General features: G+C 44.4%; 1 protein-coding gene across 1 annotated transcript in view; it reads right to left on the minus strand.

Moving 5' to 3' along the window:
* adamtsl3 (ADAMTS-like 3) overlaps positions 1-19,507 on the minus strand; it is a 236,604-nt gene that overhangs the window by 15,544 nt on the left and 201,553 nt on the right. Inside the window, exons 23-28 of the mRNA XM_071400865.1 lie at positions 18,917-19,151; positions 9,677-9,804; positions 8,460-8,588; positions 3,132-3,317; positions 1,361-1,510; positions 950-1,234 (exon numbers count right to left, since the gene is read on the minus strand). Of these exons, the coding sequence (XP_071256966.1) occupies positions 950-1,234; positions 1,361-1,510; positions 3,132-3,317; positions 8,460-8,588; positions 9,677-9,804; positions 18,917-19,151 (1,113 nt within the window). The remainder of the gene's footprint in view (positions 1-949; positions 1,235-1,360; positions 1,511-3,131; positions 3,318-8,459; positions 8,589-9,676; positions 9,805-18,916; positions 19,152-19,507) is intronic.

Raw genomic sequence — 19,507 nt, forward strand, 5'->3', positions numbered from 1 at the left:
TTTGGCCAGAGCACTATGGATACATAGTGCAAAAGTGGTGCACTATGTAGGGAATATTGTGTCATTTGGAACACAATCTCAGCCTCTCTGTGGATACAGCTGTTAGCTATCACCAGACCCCAATTAACATGGGAATTTGTACCACTCACAGTCATCAGAACATATCTTTCCTCTGAAGAATTTTTATAATTCAGACATGAGGGAAGTGGAGGAGTATGGAGAGAGAGAGGGAGAGGGAGACAGAGGGAGAGAGAGAGAGAGAGAGAGAGAAAGAAAGAATCCGGCAGGTCAATACAAGCAATGTCTCAGGCATGGTAGTGAACTTAAGCCCTAAACCCTGTATCGTTTTAAGCTGTGCCAAAACCTCTTGGACCCCATGTTGTTTCTAGTTAAAGTTCCCTTCTGTCCTTTCTGTGTCCTGAACCGGAGCGTTAGTGGGCTCTGGAAGAGCTTAGGCAGAGGGCTGGGACAATTATCAGTAGACTCAAAATATGCAGCAGCCCCAGGTTACGTCCCAAATGGCACCCTTTTCCATAGTGCACTACTACCTGTAGGCCCTGGTCAAAAGTAGTGCACTATGTAGGAAATAGGGTGCCATTTGGGACAAAGCCTGAAAGTGAGGTTGGACCTGACAGCACAATAGCCATCATGTGTGTGTTTGATCCAGTTAAGAACAGGACATAAGGGGAGGGAGAAGGGAGACTTAATGGAGCTCTACAAAGGGAATGGGTTGATTTGTACAATAAGAGCATTAGAAGCCGGGGAATACACACACCAGCTAAGACACGCGTCAGTTCAGTGTAACATCGGACTGCACACATACCTGGAATTACAATGAAGTACATGGAACGTTATGAGAACTTTGTGGAGTGGGTCTCATTAAATGTTATAAATTATGGCCAGCAGAAAGTTGTGCGTAAACCGTACGCACACACACATAAACACACACCTTCAGCACGGACATGGATCCAAGCGGACAGCAGCTGTGTGTTGTTGTGGATGGGGGTCTGGCACCGGTAGTGTCCGGAGAACCTTCCCTGCACCGTGTTCACCTCCAGAACACGACCTCCCATCAGTATACGGTACTGAAGACCCAGACCCAGACCCTGATCCTGCCCAGGACCCAGCCTCTTTCCTGGGGCAAGGTCTGGTCCGGTCCAGGTGGACTCCTTCAAAGTGTGGTTCTGGTAGTCCCAACGGACAGGCCCTCTGTGGTCTGGAACCACTGGGCATCCTGGAAGGAGAGAGGGAGGCCATTGGTCATTATGATAATGCTTGAGGCAGTGCGTGTGTGTGTGTGTGTGTGTGTGTGTGTGTGTGTGTGCATTCATTCAAACTTGTGTAAGTATGTGTGCAGTACCTATGCGTAGGATGTCTCCAGGTCTGATGGTCACAGTGGTTCCCATGCGTGAAGCCATGAGGACTCTCCTCCTGCTCAGCTCCTTGAACTGCTGGGACATTGTAGAACCTCTGCCTGGAGCTGGGTCTGGAGCTGTGTCTGGAGCTGGACCTGTCAATCAATCCATCAATCAATTAATAAATCCATCCGTCAATCAATCATTCACTGGGGCAAGAAAAGTGAAACCACAGTCAAATCTAAACAAAATGGCAGAATGTTTCTGTCCTCCTCCCCTACCATGTTCTAACTAGGGCCTTCATTAATCCCTCGTCTCATTTCTGTATTAGTCCTGGTAACATTCAACATATCATCATGGTGTATGGAGGTGTACAGTAGGTTATCATTGTTGTATGGAGGTTTACAGTAGGTTATCATCATGCTGTAAGGAGGTTTACAGTAAGATAGCATCACATTGTATGGAGGTTTACAGTAGGTTGTCATCATGTTGTGTGGAGGTTTACAGTAAGATAACATCACATTGTATGGAGGTTTACAGTAGGTTGTCATCATGTTGTTTGGAGGTTTACAGTGAGATAACATCACATTGTATGGAGGTTTACAGTATGTTATCATCACGTTGTATGGAGGTTTATAGTAAGATAACATCACATTGTATGTATTTTTTTTTTTTTTACCGTTATTTTACCAGGTAAGTTGACTGAGAACACGTTCTCATTTGCAGCAACGACCTGGGGAATAGTTACAGGGGAGAGGAGGGGGATGAATGAGCCAATTGTAAACTGGGGATTATATTAGGTGACCGTGATGGTTGAGGGCCAGATTGGGAATTTAGCCAGGACACCGGGGTTAACACCCCTACTCTTACGATAAGTGCCATGGGATCTTTAATGACCTCAGAGAGTCAGGACACCCGTTTAACGTCCCATCCGAAAGACGGCACCCTACACAGAGCAGTGTCCCCAATCACTGCCCTGGGGCATTGGGATCTTTGTTTAGACCAGAGGAAAGAGTGCCTCCTACTGGCCCTCCAACACCACTTCCAGCAGCACCTGGTCTCCCATCCAGGGACTGACCAGGACCAACCCTGCTTAGCTTCAGAAGCAAGCCAGCAGTGGTATGCAGGGTGGTATGCTGCTGCTGTATGTTTACAGGAGGCTGTCATCATGTTGTTTGGAGGTTTACAGTAGGTTATCATGTTGTGTGGAGGTTTACAGTAGGTTATCATCACATTGTATGGAGGTTTACAGTAGGTTATCATCACGTTGTGTGGAGGTTTACAGTAGGTTATCATCATGTTGTATGGAGGTTTACAGTAGGTTATCATCACATTGTATGGAGGTTTACAGTAGGTTATCATCATGTTGTGTGGAGGTTTACAGTAGGTTCGGATATGTTCCAGAGTAACAGACATCATGTAAGAGGAGAAATGTAGACCCTGGTCGGTACAGAATACAGAGCATGTTTAGTGAATGTCTGAGTGTTAGACAAATATTGCAGGGTAATCGTTCTTGGACCACCCTGGTTTGGTCAGGGTAGCATGTGTGTGTGTATGTGTGTGTGTGAGTGTGTGTGTGCGTGCCACAATGAGGTGTGATTAACATTAACATTTGAGAGGAGATGGATTTTACCACCCTGATAGCTAGCACAGCCCTATACCTCAGCTGTGTGTGCGTGCGTGTGGGCTGCCACAGCACTTGTGTGTAAATCTGTGTATACACTACGCACACTCGTGTGTGTGTGTGTATGTGCGCTTGTGTGTGTGTGAACCCACCGGTGACATGGAGAACAGTGGAAGCAGTGGATTTTCCTATGGGGTTGGCAACCACGCAGGAGTAGGTGCCTTGGCTCTGGAGAGTGACGTTTTGGAGCCACAGAGAACCAGAGGGCAGGGGTACTGCCACGCTGACATCTAACACACCCTCCTTCCTCTGCCAAGTTACTGTAGGCTGAGGCACACCTGGTATATATAATATATATATATAGAGAGAGAGAGAGAGAGAGAGAGAGAGAGAGAGAGAGAGAGAGAGAGAGAGAGAGAGAGAGAGAGAGAGAGAGAGAGAGAGAGAGAGAGAGAGAGAGAGAGAGAGAGAGAGAGAGAACTAGTGTAAGAGACACAAGACTGAGGATAACTGATTCAGACAGCCCACAAATCACAGAATACTTAACTCTAAACAAATACAAAAACACACATAGAATGTCCAACATAGATGAACGCCCTGATGACAGAGAGACTGATTAGACTACTTGAGACTGGTTATTACAAATCACTGGGACAAATCAGAGCACTGGATGCCAATCCTTACGTCTTGACCACTCCCTTCAGACACACACATACCGTACCGTCCCAAATGGCACCCTATTCCTTATGCAGTGCGCTATTTCCGTATGGGCCCTGGTCAAAATGAGTGCACTATATAGAGAATCGGTTACTGTTTGGGACGCAGCCCTGAACAGCATGTGCCTATTGGCTTGTATTTGGCTACAGTTATTCAAACATATTGCTATTGGGTCTGAGCAGCCACAGCCAGACTGTTACTAGACAAGCTCATTCTGTTTTGTCTCACATAGTCAATCTATGAATCAGGGATGGGGGTCAATTCCATTTCAATGGCGAAGGTGCATAAAGATGGAGGAATTCAGATAGGAAGTCATTGTTTTTAGCACTACCCAGAGAGTTCTTAAACTACGGCACGCGACATGGTCCAATGTGCCAGTAAATCAGCACAATCTACTTGTTTTGTTTTTTCTAACTGCCGCCATCTTTGGAGCTCGAACTCGGATCATGTATACTGTGCCAATGCCAATACAAAACATGTGCAATGGAAAGCATTGAACAATACGGCGAACTTAGCAAATTAGGCATTTGTGGTAAGTACATGGAGGCCGCCATCTTCATGCTTTAGGAATATGGGCTTCCTATAGCATAAAGATGGGCTCATTGTAATAGCTGGAATGGAATTTCCATATATTTGATGTGTTTGATACCGTTCCATTTATTCCATTCAAGCCATTACTATGAGCCCGTCCTCCTATAGCTCCTCCCACCAGCCTCCACTGAGCAGTACCCCATATCTGCTCCTGTGACCTCTTCTGGTTCATGTGTTGAGAATGGTCTCTACCACAGGAGGGTGCTGTTGTATCACCTCCATTCAACTAACTAACCAATACCACTTACCAACTGTCATTTATGTGATAATGCCTGAGAAGCCGGTGTTTGCAGGATATATTGGCAGGATATATTTCTAGTCTAAAAGAAAGGGCAGATATTGTCTACACGCTTTTTTACAGTAGAGATAGAGTTTATAAATTGCCTGGCTGGGCTGATAAGACAGTGGACTGTGCAGTGAGTTTGAACAGTAAATAGACATTTCAACGTCATAGCCTTAGCCGGTGGTAATTTGTGGAATAGACACTTGCTGGAATGCTGTTTTAACCAATCAGCATCCAGGATTAGACCCACGTGTTGTATAATTATCAGCATACATAAACATATAATGTGGAAATTGAGCAAGTTGAGATGACAAAACTGCTTGGAGTTACCCTAGATTGTAAACTGTCATGGTCAAAACATATTGATGCAGTAGTAGCTAAGATGGGGAGAAGTCTGTCCATAATAAAGCGCTGCTCTGCCTTCTTAACAACACTATCAACAAGGCAGGTCCTACAGGCCCTAGTTTTGTCGCACCTTGACTACTGTTCAGTCATGTGGTCAGGTGCCACAAAAAATAACTTAGGAAAATTGCAATTGGTTCAGAACAGGGCAGCACGGCTGGCCCTTGGATGTACACAGAGAGCTAATGTTAATAATATGCATGTTAATCTCTCCTGGCTGAAAGTGGAGGAGAGATTGACTTCATCACTACTTTTATTTATTTCTTTTGAATGCACCGAGCTGTCTGTTTGAAATACTGGCACACAGCTCAGACACCCATGCATACCCCACAAGACATGCCACAAGAGGTCTCTTCACAGTCCCCAAGTCCAGAACAGACTATGGGAGGCACACAGTACTACATAGAGCCATGACTACATGGAACTCTATTCCACATCAAGTAACTGACGCAAGCAGTAAAATTTGATTTTAAAAAACAGATTAAAAAACACCTTATGGAACAGCGGGGGCTGTGAAGCAACACAAACATTGGCACAGACACACACACACACACACACACACACACACACACACACACACACACACACACACACACACACACACACACACACACACAGACACACACAGACACACACACACACAATAACATACACACTATACATACACATGGATTTAGAACTGTAGATATGTGGTAGTGGTGGAGTAGGGGCCTGAGGGCACACAGTGTGTTGTGAAATCTGTGAATGTATTGTAATGTTTTTAAAATTGTATAAACTGCCTTAATTTTGCTGGACCCCAGGAAGAGTAGGTGCTGCTTTGGCAGCTAATGGGGATCCATAATCAATACAAATACAAATATGTGTTTTTTCTTATGAGAAATGCATGTACACAAAACTCACTGGAGATGAATCCAATATTGAATATACTGACAAGGTAAAATGGTGTGTGTGAAGGTCCAGTGATTGTTTCTCAGGATCTCTCTGACCTCTCTGATACAGATTAAATTACCTTCTGCAATCAGGATGGTATATAAGATCTAATAGCTTGGATCCTACAGGTGTGCGTGTGTGTGTGTGTGTGTGCAGTGTGTGTGTGTGTGTGTGTGTGTGTGTGTGTGTGTGTGTGCAGTGTGTGTGTGTGTGCATTGTGTGTGTGTGTGCATTGTGTGTGTGCATTGTGTGTGTGTGTACATTGTGTGTGTGCATTGTGTGTGTGCATTGTGTGTGTGTGTGTGTGCATTGTGTGTGTGTGTGTGTGCATTGTGTGTGTGTGTGTGTGCATTGTGTGTGTGTGTGCATTGTGTGTGTGTGCATTGTGTGTGTGTGTGTGTGTGCAGTGTGTGTGTGTGTGTGCATTGTGTGTGTGTGTGCATTGTGTGTGTGTGTGCGTGCGTGCGTGCGTGCGTGTGTGTGTGTGTGTGTGTGTGTGTGTGTGTGTGTGTGTGTGTGTGTGTGTGTGTGTGTGTGTGTGTGTGTGTGTGTGTGTGTGTGTGTGCATTGTGTGTGTGTGTGTGTGTCTTGGAGGGAAGCCGACTGCTGCCAGACATCTCTCCACAACCCTAAGTAACAAATAAAAGACAGTATCTCTTTACATTGCCTTTAAATACCTTTCTCTCTCTCTTTCTCTCTCCCCTCGTCTCCCTCTTTCTCTCTCCACTTCTCCCTTCTCCTTTCTACTCTCACTAAGATGAAAGGACGTGTTATTTAAGTCTCATTTGTTTTGGCCTTACACCTTTACATAAACACACACACACACAAATACACACACAGCTGCTTTAATCACCAGTGATTGAATGGGATGAGAGAGAGGGTGCTAGGGTGTGCAAGGTGTGTGTGTGTGCGTGCGTGCGTGCGTGCGTGCGTGCGTGCGTGCGTGCGTTTCTGTAAAGGTGTAAGGCCAAAACAAATTAGACTTAAATAACATGTCCTTTCATCTCAGGCGGTTCTCACTAAGGTGATGATGAGGCTGGAGGCGCATTCCAAATGGGTCCCTATTCTCTATATAGTGCACTACCCTATAGGCCCTGGTTAAAAGTAGGGTGCTATAAAGGGAATAGGGTGGCATTTAGGAGGCAACCTGGGAAGATTCAACCCAATAACTATGGTGTGGTTGGTCAAGGTTATTGGCTGTCTCCAATAACACCCCGGCCTATCCCCCAATGTCCCATAGTGCACCACAGCCCTATGTGGGTGTCAGATAGGGCTGTGGTCAAATTGAGTGCCCTATATGGATTCAGAAGTAGTGCACTACATGGGGAATAGGGGGTCAGATAGGGCTCTGGTCTAATACCACTTCAGATCATAAATGACAAACCTCTCTAGCTAAAAATGCTAAAAGGGATCATTTTCAACAACATATTGCACTATGTTGTGATATTGCATGATGCCGTAGCCAACTGCCAAGCCTCGTCACAATCATGACTTCTCAATCAAAGCTCTGCTCTCATTTTATACACATCATTACAGCTGTAACTGAACCAGGAAGTTTAAATCCATGTGTCGACCGCTAGAGCCCTGACTGGCATGGTGGCTTTCCACACCATTCACTTTTCAGCTAACTGTGTCTTTCTGCGTGTCTACACCGTAGCTTTGATCTGCCACATAACCATATGGATATATAAAACCCATGTTAGCGTATTAGATCGCAGTAGGACTAGGCTGACATTAATTTGTGTTAACCACAGTATATTACTGCCAAAGAGCAGCCAAAACTACAACTGACAAAGACCAGTGTGGTCAAAATATCCTACTATTTTCACTATACATATGCTGCATTGATACTATTGTATAGATATGCTGTATAGATACAAGTTATTGTTTGAAATACAATTTCAACACAAGGTATGTCCACTTCATAGCTTGATCATGTCTGCCTGAATGTGCTACCTTACACCAGATATCTATTATTGCTTGAAATTCAATTTAAACACATGGCAGATCATTTTGGAGCTTGACAATGTGAACCACAAAATGGAGGGACTGTCTGTTCCTATGAGATCCACATAATTATAATCACTATGGCATGATCCATTCTACAAAAGGTGATATCTAGAACCTAAAAGGGTTCTTTGGCTGTCCCCATAGGAGAACCCTTTGAAGAACCATTTTGGTTCCATGTAGTGCATCTCAATCAATCAAATGCATGTATAAAGCCCTTTTAACATCAGTCAATGTCACTGTGCAGAAACCCAGCCTAAAACTCCAAACAGCAAGCAATGCAGATGTAGAAGCACGGTAGCTAGGAAAAACTCCCTAGATAGGCAGGAACCCTAATCCCATAGGAGAACCCTTTGAAGAACCCTTTTTGATTTCAGGCAGAACCCTTTGATTTCCATGTAGAACATTTTATACAGAGGGTCTACAAAAGAGACCCAAAAGAGTTCTACCTGGAATCGAAAAGGGTTCTCCTATGGGGACAGTTGTAGAACCCTTTAGGAAGCCGTTTTCCTAAGAGTGTATGGGATTTAATTGCTTTGGTGAGGCCTACCTGTGACGGGGCAGTCTAGAGTTAGGTTAGCCCCAGGGCGTAGGCTGACCCGTCCCCCCACCACAGCCCTCAGACTGGGGACTTCCTTGTCCGATACGTTCCTCCACGACACAGCTATCACAGGAGGCTCTGTGAAAAACAGACAACAACTACAAATGTTTCCAAGTGGCTCATTTATCCCCCCCCCCCTGTAACTACTGTTTTTTAAGAAACATAAATTACCATTTGCACTTTATTTGTGTCTCTGGGCTGACTAACATTTCATAATAACTTTCATGAATAAGTATTAATAAATGATTATAAATAATGTACATACTATGAATACATGATCATTTCCTCTTGGAGCATTTCATCATTTGCATGCTTATAATACTTATCAGACCTGGGACATGTTCGTATTCACTAGGAACTAAACGGACGCAAACTGGCTGAAAACAGTAGGGACTACCTGAACTTGTCCAATAAGAAACGCTTGTTTTCATTTTCTGTTGCAAACCGTTTTCCTACGGTGTGCCCTAGCGCCGAGACCCCTAGAGGGTGTTCTTCCTGACGTTGTGTATTATCTCTTGGTGTTGAGAATCAACCCAGCCGGTAATACACTCACGTCGCCCGGCGACTGGTTCATAAAATAAAACATCCTCCTATCAGGCTACAAAAACATTGGTTTCCTCCTGAACTACATTTAATAGGGGGCTGCTAGAAAAATATGATCAGTGTCTTAATAAAACCCATTTCCACCACAATGCTAGGGAGGCTAGCTACTTCTGGACGCTGCGTACAGCAGGCGGTGCAACCTGATTGGCTGAACGCATGGTGGTGGAAATGAGGTTTTATTAAGACTAGTACATATATTTCCCCCCTTTGTTTTCCGGCTCGCTAGTCGCGGGGGGTTAGGAATGTATTGCCGACTACGCTATTTGCGTTGGGATGCCAAAGACCAGACGACGTATACTTTGGCGAACCTTGGGGCTGGGGGTGTACTAATGAATATAATACCATGTTGGCTTGTCACATACACCGGATACGTGCAGTGAAATGTGTTGTTTTACAGGGTCAGCCATAGTAGTACAGCGCACCTGGAGCAAATTAGGGTTAAGTGCCTTGCTCAAGGGCACATCGGCATATTTTTCACCTTGAAGGCTCGGCTATTCAAGCCCAACGCTCTAACTGCTAGGCTACCTGCCTCCCATATATAACCCAGTTGACTGGGTACTCACCAGCTAACAGCAGCTGTGTAGTCTCTGAGGCTGAACCGTGGGTGTTTGAGGCTGTACACCTGTAGACTCCTCTGTCCCCCGGCCCAGGACTAGAGATATGCAGTCCACCAGAGATATCCCAGTGTACCCTGCAGCAGCAAAGGAACACAAGACATGTATCTCAACCACAGTCATCACTATATGATACAATAAAATACTATACACTTTTTTGGTGTGCAGGAAATTGATTGTATGGAAATTGATTATACACATAATGTGGTATATAAAAAAGATAGTGTACATGTTATATATAAGAATTCATGTTAACATGTTATACATAATGTTAACATGTAATATATCCTAATTCATGTTAACATGTCATACATTCTAATTCATGTTAACATGTAATATATCCTAATTCATGTCAACGTGTCATACATCATAATTCATGTTAACATGTCATACATCATAATTCATGTTAACATGTCATACATCATAATTCATGGTAACATGTCATATCATAATTCATGTTAACATGTCATACATCATAATTCATGTTAACATGTCATACATCATAATTCATGTTAACATGTCATACATCATAATTCATGTTAACATGTCATACATCACAATTCATGTTAACATGTTATACATCACAATTCATGTTAACATGTCATACATCATAATTCACTGAAACACTACAGAAAGCGTGGCAATACAAGTTTGTTTTAAATAATTCACTATTCTTGACCTTTGTGGTAGGGCTGTCTCATTATTACCATCTCATCCACAAAGCCAGAGTCTAGAACTGTATACCTACTGTATGATCTCTCAGCAGTCACATGACCAGAGTCTAGAACTGTATCCCTACGGTATGATCTCTCAGCAGTCACATGACCAGAGTCTAGAACTGTATCCCTACTGTATGATCTCTCAGCAGTCACATGACCAGAGTCTAGAACTGTATACCTACTGTATAATCTCTCAGCAGTCACATGACCAGAGTCTAGAACTGTATCCCTACTGTATGATCTCTCAGCAGTCACATGACCAGAGTCTAGAACTGTATCCCTACTGTATGATCTCTCAGCAGTCACATGACCAGAGTCTAGAACTGTATACCTACTGTATGATCTCTCAGCAGTCACATGACCAGAGTCTAGAACTGTATACCTACTGTATGATCTCTCAGCAGTCACATGACCAGAGTCTAGAACTGTACAGCCTATGATCTCTCAGCAGTCACATGACCAGAGTCTAGAACTGTATACCTACTGTATGATCTCTCAGCAGTCACATGACCAGATTCTAGAACTGTATCCCTACTGTATGATCTCTCAGCAGTCACATGACCAGAGTCTAGAACTGTATACCTACTGTATGATCTCTCAGCAGTCACATGACCAGAGTCTAGAACTGTATACCTACTGTATAATCTCTCAGCAGTCACATGACCAGAGTCTAGAACTGTATACCTACTGTATGATCGCTCAGCAGTCACATGACCAGAGTCTAGAACTGTATACCTACTGTATGATCTCAAAGCAGTCACATGACCAGAGTCTAGAACTGTATACCTACTGTATGATCGCTCAGCAGTCACATGACCAGAGTCTAGAACTGTATACCTACTGTATGATCTCAAAGCAGTCACATGACCAGAGTCTAGAACTGTATACCTACTGTATGATCTCTCAGCAGTCACATGACCAAAGTCTAGAACTGTATACCTACTGTATGATCTCAAAGCAGTCACATGACCAGAGTCTAGAACTGTATACCTACTGTATGATCTCTCAGCAGTCACATGACCAGAGTCTAGAACTGTATACCTACTGTATGATCTCTCAGCAGTCACATGACCAGAGTCTAGAACTGTATACCTACTGTATAATCTCTCAGCAGTCACATGACCAGAGTCTAGAACTGTATACCTACTGTATGATCTCTCAGCAGTCACATGACCAGAGTCTAGAACTGTATACCTACTGTATGATCTCAAAGCAGTCACATGACCAGAGTCTAGAACTGTATACCTACTGTATGATCTCTCAGCAGTCACATGACCAAAGTCTAGAACTGTATACCTACTGTATGATCTCAAAGCAGTCACATGACCAGAGTCTAGAACTGTATACCTACTGTATGATCTCTCAGCAGTCACATGACCAGAGTCTAGAACTGTATCCCTACTGTATGATCTCTCAGCAGTCACATGACCAAAGTCTAGAACTGTATACCTACTGTATAATCTCTCAGCAGTCACATGACCAGAGTCTAGAACTGTATACCTACTGTATGATCTCTCAGCAGTCACATGACCAGAGTCTAGAACTGTATCCCTACGGTATGATCTCTCAGCAGTCACATGACCAGAGTCTAGAACTGTATCCCTACTGTATGATCTCTCAGCAGTCACATGACCAGAGTCTAGAACTGTATACCTACTGTATAATCTCTCAGCAGTCACATGACCAGAGTCTAGAACTGTATCCCTACTGTATGATCTCTCAGCAGTCACATGACCAGAGTCTAGAACTGTATCCCTACTGTATGATCTCTCAGCAGTCACATGACCAGAGTCTAGAACTGTATACCTACTGTATAATCTCTCAGCAGTCACATGACCAGAGTCTAGAACTGTATCCCTACTGTATGATCTCTCAGCAGTCACATGACCAGAGTCTAGAACTGTATCCCTACTGTATGATCTCTCAGCAGTCACATGACCAGAGTCTAGAACTGTATACCTACTGTATGATCTCTCAGCAGTCACATGACCAGAGTCTAGAACTGTATCCCTACTGTATGATCTCTCAGCAGTCACATGACCAGAGTCTAGAACTGTATACCTACTGTATGATCTCTCAGCAGTCACATGACCAGAGTCTAGAACTGTATACCTACTGTATGATCTCTCAGCAGTCACATGACCAGAGTCTAGAACTGTACAGCCTATGATCTCTCAGCAGTCACATGACCAGAGTCTAGAACTGTATACCTACTGTATGATCTCTCAGCAGTCACATGACCAGAGTCTAGAACTGTATACCTACTGTATGATCTCTCAGCAGTCACATGACCAGAGTCTAGAACTGTATACCTACTGTATAATCTCTCAGCAGTCACATGACCAGAGTCTAGAACTGTATACCTACTGTATGATCTCTCAGCAGTCACATGACCAGAGTCTAGAACTGTATACCTACTGTATGATCTCAAAGCAGTCACATGACCAGAGTCTAGAACTGTATACCTACTGTATGATCTCTCAGCAGTCACATGACCAAAGTCTAGAACTGTATACCTACTGTATGATCTCAAAGCAGTCACATGACCAGAGTCTAGAACTGTATACCTACTGTATGATCTCTCAGCAGTCACATGACCAGAGTCTAGAACTGTATCCCTACTGTATGATCTCTCAGCAGTCACATGACCAAAGTCTAGAACTGTATACCTACTGTATAATCTCTCAGCAGTCACATGACCAGAGTCTAGAACTGTATCCCTACTGTATGATCTCTCAGCAGTCACATGACCAGAGTCTAGAACTGTATACCTACTGTATAATCTCTCAGCAGTCACATGACCAGAGTCTAGAACTGTATCCCTACTGTATGATCTCTCAGCAGTCACATGACCAGAGTCTAGAACTGTATCCCTACTGTATGATCTCTCAGCAGTCACATGACCAGAGTCTAGAACTGTATCCCTACTGTATAATCTCTCAGCAGTCACATGACCAGAGTCTAGAACTGTATACCTACTGTATAATCTCTCAGCAGTCACATGACCAGAGTCTAGAACTGTATACCTACTGTATGATCTCTCAGCAGTCACATGACCAGAGTCTAGAACTGTATCCCTACTGTATGATCTCTCAGCAGTCACATGACCAGAGTCTAGAACTGTATACCTACTGTATGATCTCTCAGCAGTCACATGACCAGAGTCTAGAACTGTATCCCTACTGTATAATCTCTCAGCAGTCACATGACCAGAGTCTAGAACTGTATACCTACTGTATAATCTCTCAGCAGTCACATGACCAGAGTCTAGAACTGTATACCTACTGTATGATCTCAAAGCAGTCACATGACCAGAGTCTAGAACTGTATACCTACCCTATGATCTCTCAGCAGTCACATGACCAGAGTCTAGAACTGTATCCCTACTGTATGATCTCTCAGCAGTCACATGACCAAAGTCTAGAACTGTATACCTACTGTATGATCTCAAAGCAGTCACATGACCAGAGTCTAGAACTGTATACCTACTGTATAATCTCTCAGCAGTCACATGACCAGAGTCTAGAACTGTATACCTACTGTATAATCTCTCAGCAGTCACATGACCAGAGTCTAGAACTGTATCCCTACTGTATAATCTCTCAGCAGTCACATGACCAGAGTCTAGAACTGTATACCTACTGTATAATCTCTCAGCAGTCACATGACCAGAGTCTAGAACTGTATCCCTACTGTATAATCTCTCAGCAGTCACATGACCAGAGTCTAGAACTGTATCCCTACTGTATAATCTCTCAGCAGTCACATGACCAGTCTAGAACTGTATCCCTACTGTATAATCTCTCAGCAGTCACATGACCAGAGTCTAGAACTGTATACCTACTGTATGATCTCTCAGCAGTCACATGACCAGAGTCTAGAACTGTATACCTACTGTATAATCTCTCAGCAGTCACATGACCAGAGTCTAGAACTGTATACCTACTGTATAATCTCTCAGCAGTCACATGACCAGAGTCTAGAACTGTATACCTACTGTATGATCTCTCAGCAGTCACATGACCAGAGTCTAGAACTGTACAGCCTATGAGAAGTCACATGACCAGAGTCTAGAACTGTACAGCCTATGATCTCTCAGCAGTCACATGACATAAAACTATGTCTCAGGCTGGGTCAAACCCCGGTTAAGACAACAGCTACGTGTGTGTGTATGTAACTGTGTGGGTGCGTTGTGTCTGAGTGTGCGTGCGTATAGCGTGTGTGCATTGTCTGTCTGTGTGTGTGTGTGTGTGCAGATGCTATTAGTGCATGAAATCAGAATAAATGTAAAGTCCTGATCTAGTCTAATCAAATTAATCAGTCGATTAAAGATCTAATTTCCTTTAATGATGATGAACCTCTCTTTCATATTTTCACTGAGTTAATGCACGCATCCCAAATGGCACTCTATTACCCAATGGGCCCTGGTCAAAAGTGGTGCACTACAAAGGGAATAGAGTGCCATTTGGGATGCCTAGGTCATGTTTCAGTGAGATGTTGATCTGTGTGATTAGTGGGAGATTGTTATGAATGGCGTGTTTTGTATGTGTTTTAAAGTCTCAAACACACGCGAACGCACACACACACACACGTGTACTTGCTTGCATACATGCACAGACCTGCTCATTTGATTGGCAGACAAAAGCACATACACACTTGCACGCACAGACAGACACACACACAGGCACAGAAAAACACACAGACACACACACAGACAGACACACACACACACAGACACATACACTATCTCGGTAAGAGGGCCTCATAAACCCTAAACTCCCTCTCTGGACAGTCCAGTCTCTTTTTGTCCTCTCTGAAGGGACTGGTCCTCTTCCCATGCTCTGAGCTGTCCTTCCTCTCCAGCTCAACTATTCCTCAAGGCCAATAAGTCTGCCTGAGCTTCTCTTGGCTCTGGAACAAACACCACCAATCCAGGACAGAGGAGCAACACAATGTCTACTTGATTCCTGGGCCGTATTCATAAAGCATCTCACAGTAGGAGTGCTGATCGAGATTCAGTTTAGCATTTTAGATCATAAGGAATATAATTTAATGGACAGGGAAGACCTGATCTTAGATCAGAACTTCTGCATGGAGGCACTATGAATATTGGCCCAGGTTCAAACACTCCAATAACAGATTTAAGAGATTACCGGAACCACCATGCAGGGAAAGCTTGGGTCAAAACAGCTTGTGGGGACTGGAGAGAGGGAGATACTGTTTTTGGACTCATGAAGTCTACTTCCTTTGAGACTGGGGTAAAAGGGCATGGGGGAGAGGGGCTGGGGGAAGTGGACAGGGACTGTTTATATGGAGTGTTGCTGTGGGGAGAGGGCAAGGGCTGGGATTGGGAACACAGGGACTGTGGCTGGGGCAGGGTCTTGGTCTGGGGGAAAGGGCAGGGTCTTGGTCAGGGGTTATGGGCTGGGGGAGAGAGGCAGGATCTGTGTCTGGGGTTATGGGCTGGGGGAGAGAGGCAGGATCTGGGTCTGGGGTTATGGGCTGGGGGAGAGAGGCAGGATCTGGGTCTGGGGTTATGGGCTGGGGGAGAGAGGCAGGGTCTGGGTCTGGGGTTATGGGCTGGGGGAGAGAGGCAGGGTCTGGGTCTGGGGTTATGGGCTGGGGGAGAGAGGCAGGGTCTGGGTCTCGGGGAAAGGGCAGGATCTGGGTCTGGGGACAGACAACAGGGTTTGTGTATATGGGTGTGTGGCTAGGGGAGGCTGGGGGCTGCTAAAGCCATGCAGTGGTTTATGGATCTCTATCGGGCTATAAGCTCTCTGTTAGATCCCATTTAGACCATGTGGGAATGTACACAGAGCTACTCCCACCCACATCCCACTTCATCAGACTGATGCTTGGCCACCACTCACAGGCTAGAAGTTACCCTTATGCACAGATCTAGGATCAGTTTACCCTTCCCGAAGCCTAACCATAACCATTACGGGGTGAAACCTCAAAACGTAGGTCTTTCTACTCTGTAGTAGAATGTAGTTGCCCCCTTGACATTGATCCAAGATCAGTTTTGTTTGTCCCCCCATTATGGTTTAGGTGAGGCTTAAGGGAGGGTACGCTGATCCTAGATCTGTGCCTAACATATTGTCTGACCTTTTATTTAGATAATCCAAGTATCAGACTTACTCTGCTATATGTAGTAAATGGGGAAAAAATGATTTTCTACTTCATAACATGGAGTCAGTGGATCTAGAGGGGAACGTATAAACCATTAGAGCATGGAAAATGTACTCTCTCAGACCACATCCCTGGAAAAATAGAATTGTGGCTAGCAACGGTCCTACGGCCAGTACCGTACCTATCATGTAAAACCTGCTAAACACATGCAGTAGAATATATACAGTAGACAGGATAGGACAGGATGATATAATACTGTACAGTCGTTTAGCATACGCTTTTATCCAAAGTGACTTGAACACATATGTTCAGTATATGCATAACATGTGAGAATATGAGACTAAATACCATGGTCCAACCAAAGTCTGACCAATCAGGATCACATGATGACATTTGGACCACAAACAACTTAATTGTCCGGATTTTCCAGATAAAGGTCAGAAGGCTGAGATTTGCTGGACATTCTTACAGACATCCTGAGCTGGCTGCCAGTACATTTATACTGTGGGTCCCCTCATGTAATGGACCAAGACCTCCCAGAAGACCAAAGGAGACATTATGGATAACATCTGGTGAGACTGGTGTCAGGTCGGGCTTAGCAGCTTCTATGAAGGAAAGACTGCCATGGCATGCCATCATTCAGGGCATTGCACCACCAAAAGCAAGCAAGTCCAAATGTGGAAATGTGCCTTTGGCTCCACACTGGCATACATACACATCAAACATAAAACATATTATTTTTATTTCTCTACTACAGGTTTAAAAAGCAGGTAAGCAACTTAAAACAAACGTCTTTCCCCTCATTGAATGAACATGAGGCCTGGCAAATCTGTTGAAAAACCCTGATGAAGGCTAAAGGCCGAAACACATTGGTTTTAATTATAGCAATTTCCATTGTCTTGTAAGAGTTACTGAATTTCCACTTCAAATCTATCCAAGTCTTTAGAGAGGTCAAACGGGTTACAGTACACAACAGGTGGTCCCGCTGCCTGCTATCACAACACGTTGGTTCCAAGACCACATCACTTTGATAAGAGCAAGTGAAGGGCAACCGTCTCCACACTCACATGGAACTGGGAGAACACACAGCTTCACGCCTCAGCCCTGGGCCCTGTGAATGTCAATCAACCATCTATTTTCCCCTCCCCTTTCCCATTACCCTTTCACTTTTTTTCTTTTTCACCTTTCCGCCCCTCTCTTTCCAATGTTATGCTGCCTTCCCTCTCCTTCCCTTCTCTTTCCTCTCCTTTCCTTCTCTCTCCTCTTTTCCTCCCCTCTCTCTCCTCTTTCCTTCCCCTCTCTCTCCTCTTTCCTTCCCCTCTCTCTCCTTCCCCTCTCTCTCCTCTGTCCTTTCCTTCTCTCTCCTCTTTCCTTACACTCTCCTCTTTCCTTCCCCTCTCTCCTCTTTCCTTCCCTTCTCGTTTCTTCTATTTTCCCCTCTTCTTCACCTCTCTTCCCTTTCTCTAGCCGTTTTCTTCCCTTCCCTTTCCTCTCCCTCTCTATCCCCTTTCTCTACACTCTCTCCCTTCTCCAGCCAAGTTCTGAGCTGACCCTGTAAAACAGTGAGTGCTCCTCCAGCTCCATGGGAGATCCATGAGGAGAGTAGGAGGAAGAGAAGGAGGGGGATATACAATATGTGAGGAAGAGGAGGAGGGGGATACACAAGATGTGAGGAAGAGGAGGAGGAAGAGTGATATACAAGATGTGAGGAAGAGGAAGATGAGTATGGGGAAAAGGAGGAAGAAGATATGAGTAGGGAGGAAGATTTGAAGAGGGGGAGGAGGAGGAAGACTTGAGGAGGAGGAGGAAGACTTGAGGACGAGGAGTGAGACTTAGCAACAGGGTCCGGAAGGTGAAATTGTAAATTTCACACCATGATCTGAGGCGGACTCGGAACACAGAACATTCACAGCGGGCTCCGAGTCCTTTCTCCTTTCTCTGATATATGAGTAACAGTTTCCATAGCTTCTCACAGGGATCCTGCATAGCTACAATCAGTATTCTCTCCAGGGCAAAGCCAAGCCAAGCCCAGCAGGCCTGAGCTATACCCCACATAGTTCAGAGGGCTGCTGCACTATATTATGGAAAGAGGAGTGAGAATAGAGGATAACATAAAGCTAATGGGCATGTCTTATTTATGTGTGTGTACGTGTACCTGTGTGTCTGTGTGTGTGTGTGTGCGTGTGTGTGTGTGTGTGTGTGTGTGTGTGTGTGTGTGTGTGTGTGTGTGTGTGTGTGTGTGTGTGTGTGTGTGTGTGTGTGTGTGTGTGTGTGTGTGTGTGTGTGTGTGTGTGTGTGTGTGTGTGTTGTGTGTGTATTTGTGTATTACTGTATGTGTTACCTGTCAGTTAGTTGCAGCTCTACTCCGTCCTTGGTCCAGGTGATCTGGGGTTGCGGGATGCCCTCTGTGGGGCAGAGCAGGTACAGCTGCCGCGTGGCGTTGGTCAGGAAGGCTGTCTGGCCAACACTGATGTTCAGACTCCTCTGGAAGGCCATCAGGGGGTTCTGCCTCTGTCGGATGATCACTGGTCTCCTGAAGCTACTAGCTGACCACTCTGACGAGTTTGGTGTCCGGTCTATTGAGATATGAGATCGTATCACATTGTATGTTGCAGATTAAATAATAACTACAGTAGGGGTCAGTTCCATTTCCATTCATTCGTTTCAGGAAGTAAACTGAAATTCCACATCTCAATGCTCTATGACGAACATTTGGAATTCGAATTTTATGTTTTTCTTCCTGAATTGAAAATGAATTGACTGAATTGAAAAGGAATTGACCCCCAACCTTGATAAAAACACATTTGATGCACTAGTAATGTCATAGATGAGTTGTGGGTTTCATTCCTGTATATAAACTGAACATAAATAAAGAACTTGTCTTTTTTATTTAGCTATGAAAGTATCTGTCCTATGAATACCCAATTTTTAA

This window comes from Salvelinus alpinus, chromosome 5, assembly GCF_045679555.1.
Source record: "Salvelinus alpinus chromosome 5, SLU_Salpinus.1, whole genome shotgun sequence".
Taxonomy (NCBI): domain Eukaryota; kingdom Metazoa; phylum Chordata; class Actinopteri; order Salmoniformes; family Salmonidae; genus Salvelinus; species Salvelinus alpinus.